General features: G+C 37.3%; 1 protein-coding gene across 1 annotated transcript in view; it reads left to right on the forward strand.

The window, feature by feature from the left end:
• Positions 1 to 9,052, forward strand: part of SLC15A4 (solute carrier family 15 member 4) — a 49,691-nt gene extending 40,639 nt beyond the window's left edge. Inside the window, exons 7-8 of the mRNA XM_084649168.1 lie at positions 1,492 to 1,650; positions 7,502 to 9,052. Coding sequence (XP_084505294.1) covers positions 1,492 to 1,650; positions 7,502 to 7,650 — 308 coding nt within the window. The 3' untranslated portion in view covers positions 7,651 to 9,052. The remainder of the gene's footprint in view (positions 1 to 1,491; positions 1,651 to 7,501) is intronic.
• The last annotated feature ends 334 nt before the right edge of the window (positions 9,053 to 9,386 follow it).

The following is a 9,386-nucleotide window of genomic DNA, read 5'->3' on the forward strand; positions in this document are numbered from 1 at the left end:
GTTTCAACATTATGTGAACAGAGGATGGCTCTGAGCTTGCTTCCTGTGCACAGCCATGCCTCAGCAAAGAGGAAAAAAGAGGTATGGAGAGTCCTTCCCATTAATTTCAGGAAGAGGCAGACTACTTTGACTGACTTAAGTCTTCCATCCCTTGCCCTTACCTGTAGATCATACCTTGGCTGTCATTCTGCAAAAAAATTGTGGCTCCTTGCCTTTATGCCCTGTGAGTAGTCCCATTGACTTAGGTAGAATTCTGACTATGTAAAGTTAAGCATGTACGTAAGTTTTGTGGGATCAGGCCTATAACAGCATATCATGTTGGGGCACTGGTGCTACAGATTAGTCTGATATGCAGATTCTAGGTTCCATCTGCCCAAAGTAAAGTTAAATAGTTAATTTCCCGTCCTCCCAACAGAGTTTTTAAAAAACTATTGAGACTTATCCTAAGTGCTGCAAGTTGACAGAAACGAATGTCCATGGGGGATATAGGATTTGCCTCAATCTATCCTTGAGGCCACTATTCTTGTCAGAGGGCAGTGTGGTTATAAATATCATCCAGTAAAAAAAACTCAGTATAGAAATGGCAGTCTCCGAGAACAAAAACTGAATGACGGGAAAAGGATCATCAAATTCCCATAACAGCCCTGTCAGAGAAACAATTTCTTTGGTAAATCTGGATCTTCACCAATCTAAGCCACTTCTTGAGCAGGCAGAGGGGCAAGAAGACTGACTGGCATAGTTGAGGCTTTGCTTGCCAGGAAATGGCCTAACACAAAACCTGAGGGAGTATGGTCTAGCTGTGAAGACCATATGGGAGTCAAGAGAGCTGGCTTTTGTTATGAAAACTACTTTAAAACATTTTCAAGCCTAGGTCAAAATGTAGTCACCTTCCATCAAGGCTCAAACATGGTCTTTTAAAAACTGTTCTAAAGCAGACTAGACGAACCATGATTAAAAACAGTTTGGCTGGACAGTGTCCTAGCTGCCTAACTCACTTTGGATAAGGTTGAAAGCCAAGTATAATGTAAACTCTCTAGATAGTCTGATTCTGGTATACGATGAGACTTGATTGATATCAGTTGACTTGTAAAATAAAGTGAATGAGTTCCAGAAGCGCATGAGATTTCTGAGAAAACTTGTTTGCTAAAAGATTGTACACTTGTTAAAAGAACAAGAGGAGAGTGGTGCAGCACATAAAATAAAAATATTTTATATTTATATATAAGTTCAGGAATTAATGCAAATATAAACCATTGATAACCTTTACTAAGACTTTCAGAGCAGTCCACGGGAGTAAGATACTCATTGGAAATCAATGGGAGTTGGGTACATAAATCCCTTAGTGTCCTGAAAATCTAAGTTCTTGTTTTTAACCTCGTACAAATGTATTGTTTTCAATGTTTGTAGATATTTGTCATTAGCAGGCATGTTGAGCTGGTAACCAAGCACGTTAATTTCTTACAGATTGATACCTTTTGTCTTTTAATACAGGCCTAGAGTTTGCATATTCAGCTGCTCCTAAATCCATGCAGAGTGCCATTATGGGACTGTTCTTTTTCTTTTCTGGGATTGGATCATTTGTTGGCTCAGGACTGCTGGCACTGGTGTCTATTAACGCAATTGGCTGGATGAGTAATCATACAGATTTTGGTAAGTAATCCTCAATGTATTGGCGGATAATGAAGTAAAATGCTTAATCAGACATCATTCTATTTCAAGGGTGGGAACTTTCTTAGCTTAGAATTGTAACACTTTGAATTTGTAAAGCCTCCTAATGTGGCAAAGACACAATTTCGTCTTGCATATTGCTACAGTTGGAGCTGAGATACTGTCTTAAATAGATACATTAGAAATGCGTATGTTGTAAAGTGGACTTTATAAAAGAGCTGATTCAGTTCATTGCTCAGCTGTTTCTATTTTTGATCACCAGAAGATATTTGTACATTTAAGAATATTTTAGCTGGAATGTCTAGATTAGTAGAAGCAGTTGAAGAAAATTGAATCTTTTTTGCTGTCTCTTAAAATATTTTTAATTTCCCAATTTTCAGTGAAAATAATAAAACAGGTTTTTGACTGCATAGTGCTGATTATTTGCATCTCATATTTGCATTTCATGTTACTTTGTGGCAATTATCATACAAGAGTTAAATTTGCATTTCTACCTAGCAATCAGTTTATCTTATAGTCCAACCTAAGCCATACGTTTCACTGTCAGTTGAAGTTAAACAAAATCATTGGCACCAGTAGGTGGCACCTTAGGAGTTTCATAAAATCATTTACAGACTTCAGGGGCTTGATTAGTTCCAGTAAGAAGTGTGTGTGAAAGATGTAATAAATTAGGTTAACATTGGTATGCAGGTGCAGTTTTATGTACCCTCTAAAAATTATGCCTAAAGTTAAACTTGATGTTGAATTTTTTTTTATTTTTTTTTCCCTTTCTGCTTGTTCAGATGTGATTTAGGCTTTTTTAACAGTCTGTCTGGAAATTGCATTCATGCCATAAGTTGGCATCTTATTTTACAAGTTCCTTCTTTTAAAAACAGATGGCCAAAAGCTTAATCTTTACACAGGAGTCATCACAAATACAAAATTTATTCCAAAGACAGAGGTCCAGCATTTCATCTGGTTGTACAGTGGTAACAAGCATTTTGTTTTGACACCTGTAATTGTTGAGTTTTTAAGGATGTGTTTTTGTCATGGCTTTCACAGGAGTAATCTTTATGTTGTAGAAAATATTTCCATAATTTAGCATTTTGAGCATTAGCACCCCATTTCAGAGGAGCTGAATGGGAAACTCTGTTTTCTTCGAGATTCTTGAGCTGCCTGGGAAATCCCGTATGCAGTGTTGTTGTCCTGTTGGTCCTAAGACTTGAGAGACACAAGGTAGGTGAGGTCCAATAAAAGATAATTACCTCGCCCATCTTGTTTCTCTTGCTAAACCCTAGGCAGCATAAGAGACTAATAGAGCAATGGCTGAACAACACAGGACCAGACCAGCAAATTCTTAGTGGGAGACTTAGTTCCTCTGGGGTGGTTGGTTGTTCATCCTGAAGATAAAAAGACTTTTTAAAACAAGTTGTTAATATTGGTCAAGATTTATTCTGCCATGGCAACTTTGGTGATCAAATCTTTCCATTCTTACAGCATAAATGTAATTCAAAAGATGTGCGCTAAATATGGAGGAAGTTACTAGTTATAAAATGTTTGTCTCACTTGACAATTTTTATTAGAAATGCCTTTTTAGCCTCCCCCCCTCCCCTTTTCTAGCATGATCCATCTCATCTTGTTTTCCTTAGGCTATGATAAAACAGTCCCAGAAAAGGTAGCAGCACCCTCATCTAAAAATATAGATTGGCTCAAATGCTTCCTGGGTTGATTAAGACTGAAAGGTGTTGCCTCAGGTGGCTCCTTTGGTCAGCTGTGTAGAATAAGCCGGGGGTGCTCAGTCTGCTTCCCAGTGGACAGCGGTTACTAGGGAATTATCAGAAATCCCTGTCTATCTGGCCCTAAACAGCAGCTGCAGAGCTCTAACCTCCCCTTGCGGTCCCAGAGTTTGTACCTTGGAATCGGGGTTGAGGCCTATCAGTGGGGTGGCTTTGGTTTGTAGTATCTTGTGTCGCTGCTACGTGGACTGTTACTCTCCAGTGAATAAATAGGGCTTTTTTTTTTAGTGCTATCGAATACTTTTCAAAGTATTAAATTCACTGTTTATTTTAAAAATGTTTTAGCAAATGATGTATCAAATTTTAAATCAGTAAGACCGAGTAAGGTCTTCAAGGGCCCTCCCCATCAGTTGTGAGACTGAAGCTTTATTGTGAATGAAGAGTTTGTGAATTTTTCATTAGGTATTCTACAACTATAAATTTTTAAAGAAACGCAGTATAAACTAGGGGCATTAAATGTTCTCCCATGTGTTCTCTCACTACTTCCCATTGATGGCAGTAGAGCACACTGTCTGCTGGCACTTAAGCGTTGATTGCTACATTGAAATGATTAAATTATTTCTGCCATAAAAATCAAGATTTCATGGAGTTAACATCCCGTCCTACAAAGGAAAATTACTACTTCTGCTCTTCAAATGGAGTTTTGGAAGTATGTTGTATTTTAAATGTCAAGAGAAGGCTGCTTTTGCTTTTATTGCTTTTTATTATAAGCTTATTTAATTAGATCTTAAACTTCAATAATTACAATAACTTAATCTCAACACGTATGTGTGCTGCATTCAAAGCTTGTAAGGATTGATGTGTGCTTCTCTATTTCTTGCTTCCCCCTTTCGCTTATAATAGTCATAATGGTCCACTTGACTGTAGCTCTTGGCATGTTGGAAGCGAGCCATAGTGTATTCTTGAAAATTCAGCAATAGTAGGAGCTTATTTCTTAATAGAAGGATAATGTTTTACCAATGAGCTTTCTTAATTTAGAACTATTTTATGTGCCACAAATCACTAGCTTAAAACAACTTTGAGGAAATGTCAGAGGTGAATTGAACCAGAAAGAAGTTCCACATAGTTGGATGGATTCCTAACTTTGCTCTGAGAGAGTTGAAAGAGAATTGCAGTAATGGCTTGATATGAATAATGCTTTTAAATTTTTCATGATAGCATCCATTTTTGTAACTCTTTATTTCCCCATTCAGCTGATCAGGGAGGGGAGATTGAGGCCTTCAGACACACAGGCACCATGTAACGTTGAACAAGGCTAAGAAGTTGTCTAAAGAAATTGTAATAAGTGAAATTCAGAATTCTGTTTGTGCTTCATCCATTTCAGTGATGTTATAAAACGTATGTTTTTACCTTAAAGCTTTACAGTTTCACTATATTCTAGGAGATCATTAAAGTTAGACCATTTACCATCTTTCTTGCATAAACTTCTGTTTTCCATGAAGAAAAGGAGTACTTGTGGCACCTTAGTGACTAACCAATTTATTTGAGCATAAGCTTTCGTGAGCTACAGCTCACTTCATCGAAAGCTTATGCTCAGCTAAATTGGTTAGTCTCTAAGGTGCCACAAGTACTCCTTTTCTTTTTGCCAATACAGACTAACATGGCTGCTACTCTGAAACCTGTTTTCCATGAAACAGCTTAGGTAGTATTGGCTAAAAATTTTGGATGTATTTAGTTAGAACACTGGATGGCTAAAGGGATGAAAAGAGAGTGATCCAGTGGACCTAGAAGAAAAAAACTGTCTTATGTAAGGCTGTTAATGACTAGAGATTGGCAATGACAGTGCAGACTTTTACACAAACTTTGCTTTCACTGTTTGCTTTCTGTAAATATGTTAGCAAATGGGATTTCTGCCAGGATTCTTCATAGAATACATTTTTAGTGAATATTGGAGACTATTCAGAGAAAGCAAGCTTTGAACTTGTATTTAAAAGTTGATTCTCCAAAAGTTGATATATCCAGTTGGGTTAGAGAGAGACACCATATGAGTGGTATCGTCCAAAGCTGCTCTGATCTCAAATATTGCATGTGCATAATGAATGGCTTCTAAACAACTTACAGTTCAAGGGTTTGTCCACACTGGAAGTGCTGCAGCTGCACCACTGTAGTGCCTAGTGAAGACACTAACTATACTGATGGGAGAGCCTCTCCCAAGAGGCAGTAGCTGTGTCAATGGGAGAAGCCCTTCCATCGACATAGCACTGTCTACACATCCCTGAGCGATGTTGTTATACCAGCATAAGTTGGTAGTGTAGACCAAGCCCAAGAGTTACTTGTACAAATTTGTGGCAAGTGGATTGGAAAAAATAAAGTTTTTGACAAAAAAAAACATCATTCGTAAATCTTTGATATACATTACATCTCGTATGCAGAATTGCTAGGAAGTCACAGTGAAAATGCCTCAGCAGGTTTAAAGAAATACACAAAAACAAATAGAAAAGGAGGACTTGTGGTACCTTAGAGACTAACCAATTTATTTGAGCATAAGCTTTCGTGAGCTACGGCTCACTTCATCGGATGCAAAAAATGGAAAATACAGTGAGGAGATTTATATGCACAGACCATGAAAAAATACACATTGTAGGGAGGGTGATCACTTAAGATGAGCTATTACCAGCAGGAGAGTGGGGTGGGGGGAAAGAGAACCTTTTGAAGTGATGATCAAGGTTGAGAGAGAACGCATTATCAAGGATCTACAACCTATCCTCACTGTATTTTCCACTTTATGCACCCAATGAAGTGAGCTGTAGCTCACGAAAGCTTATGCTCAAATCAATTGATTAGTCTCTAAGGTGCCACAAGTCCTCCTTTTCTTTTTGCGAATACAGACTAACACGGCTGCTCCTCTGAAACCTGACAAAAACAAATGATGTTTTTAGCAAAGAATTAGAGGTGGAGGTAGGGCCGGGCAGTTGGAAATGTTCCTCACTCATTCCTTTGAATATGCATTGGATTAGTTTTGGCCATATAGTTTTGCACATGTCTGTGAGATGAAATCTTCAGTGATTTAAGTCGTTTTCATATCAAAACTTTTTCTATATCAACATAATCCATTTAATTTTTTTAACTGATTACCTTTCTATATAAACAGTAAGCCATAAACCTAACCACTTAATCTTGTTCTAACTCTCCATACCTTGCAGGAGAGCAAGATTGTCCATTTACTTATTAAGCTCGGTTTTAGAGTGAGAGGGCATTCTCCAATTGAGGAGAAAATATATTTTGGGGGTTCTGATTTAAAATGAAGAAACTATAGCCTGTAAATTAAAGTACATTAAGTTCAGAGGCTTTTTGCTTACTCTGATAACAATCTTGCGAGAGCATATTTGGTTTGTAGCATTTCCAGCAGGAGAGTTGCTTTCCTTTTTAGCAAGGTAGCTCTTTTAATAATAATAATAATAATTAATAAAGTGACTCTGTGTGTGATCTCCTTTGTTTAAATTGGAAGAAGAGCAAAAATATATTTAGATATGCATTTCATGGTTTTTCAGCTACCCTGTTTTATCAGAAGTATGAGGGAGTCCACAAGGCAAAGCATTGGTACATCACTTATAAACATTTCTGGTTAACACTTACATTTCTCTCTCCCTTTTAAGAGTTTATTAGATGAATTCGTGTTCTGCATTAATTGAAAATCAATTATAAAAAAGGAGATACAAGCACAGCTTTTCTGTCTATATGTCTACTTTTCTCTGGCTGCTAATTCTTTTTAAAAACTGTTTAGGCCTAAGGGGGGCTTGTGCTCCCCTCTGTATACATGTAATTCCTGTAACATTGCGGGGTTGTGTACAATTATTGAGGAGAAATCAAAGGCATTACTGACTTTAAGAGATACAAGCACAAAATACAAAGCACAGCTTGCAGGCTGTGTATTTTCCTAGAAATGCAATTTATATTCTAGATAATGCCAAAAACTGAAATACTGGTTACATGATGGAAATATGATCTGGTTCTGTTTTGCCGACACCTTTTGCAGAGATAAATCTTAGTTCTTGTAGGACTGAGCGGGATTGTATACTCCCTATGTGTATTTACTTTTCCTCTCCAATTCTTTCTAGGTAACATTAATGGCTGCTTTTTAAACTATTACTTTTTCCTGCTGGCGGCTATCCAAGGAGCAACCCTCCTGCTTTTCCTTATTGTTTCTGTGAAATATGACCGTCAAAGATCAAGGACTAATGGAGTGACTGCCAATGGGAGGACCTGACATTATCTGAAATGGAAGAGCAGTTTATTAGACCAGCACGCAGTAAATTAACTGGCAATGAACTGATAGTTTGCAAGACCTTAAACTGTTCTCCAATGGGACTCTTTCCTTAAACTTGCATGTTACATGAGTTCTAACCCCCGTCCCTTTCCCTGTAGGTAAGTGCCTTATGTCGTGGGGCTCATATGCCCTGTTGTAGGGAAAATGCAGATCTTGGAAGTGCATTAACTCTAGGTATTGAAGGCGCTGTGCTCATGCTGACATGTTGGGACTACTTAACATCTTTGGAAACTGAATATAACTAGTCAAAACTAGTAAGGAAACACTGTATAATGTGGCTCACTCCTAACTGAAGAACTTTGTTCAATGAAGGCAGGTGGATCGGGGGGGAGGGGGAAACACTTTTCAGCAGTCTTTATTATGTTGAAGGCACCTGTATTTCCTTGAAGTTCTGGTTACAGATCAAGAGGTTCAGTGAAATTAGTAAGAAATCTCCTCTGAATTTTAAAAAATTGAGGAAGTTAAATTCAACAGGTCAATTTTGGGACAAGTGGAGGCAATCTAACCTTCATAGGTCTGACTAGCCTGGATAAAAAGGGATGGCTTGTATGCAATTGATCTTTCGTTGCAAATAGGACAAATGTTTTAAGCCTACACTTCAGTATTTAATATAAAATGGCCTTGGGTGCATTTAGACAACACAGTAGGTTATTTTGTAGCTGCTATGATTTTTGATACATGTTAGACACTTTTGGGGACAACTGGTTTTGCTCCAGGATTTTATTTTTATTTTTTTTAAGGTCAGAGTTAGGTGTATTAGGACATTAGGGAAACTTGTGTCCTTTGAATAAGCAAGTCTTTTATCTAATGTTCTCAGTTTCATTATCTCCATTTAAAGATCCTTAAATATTTTCAAGTGCACGGAAAGAGATTGGAGACTGAATTTCAGTCTCAGTAGATGAATGTGTAATATCAGTTGGAGGTCTCTTAGCTCTAATGTCTTCAGTCCTGGTGTCTTTTATGTAATTTTTGCTAATGTGCTACAGGGCTAGAACCTTTCAGCAACACATTCCTATTCTAGAGTAAATGTAATTTTTACTCTTTCAGCATGTTCTACTTTAATTTCTTTACCTGTTGTATTTAATACTGCATATGCAAGGCAATATGGAAAGCAATACTTTTGCAAGTGATTATAAAGAAAACAAACTGAAAAATCAGTATTTTATTAAACAGTTTAATGTGTTTGAGCTTTTACAGTTTCCTTTGGTGATTTTGCATTTAAAATGTTAAATATTTTTTGGAACATAGAATGTCCTTTTAATGAGTTTACAAAGCAAAATGAACTCTTGTGCTGTGACTTCTGACCCTGTGTTCCCAGGTGAATAAAATTACACTGCAGATCTCCAGTGTTCTTTGGTCTTTATTTCCTCAAATCCATCTTGCAATCCTACTAATTGTGCCACCCAATGGAATGTGTATTAGAATGGGATGAGTCTGGGAGTAATTACATATATTCGTCGTCTTAGTAAAAGACCCACAAGCGAGTACTAAACCTGCTGGGTGTAAGTCCCTAACCGCCTCCTGATTGCAGTGTAAGACTTGAACATAATAGTGAAAATAAGAACTGCATCTCTTGTAAGCAAAACTGTAAATATTCCCGACTGGCTAATGTACTTTCTATTCTATTTAACTTTTAATACCCTATTTGTGGTACATCACCTTTAAAGCCGATTTGG

Source organism: Lepidochelys olivacea (genome assembly GCF_965140295.1).
Source record: "Lepidochelys olivacea isolate rLepOli2 genome assembly, chromosome: 15".
Lineage (NCBI taxonomy): Eukaryota > Metazoa > Chordata > Testudines > Cheloniidae > Lepidochelys > Lepidochelys olivacea.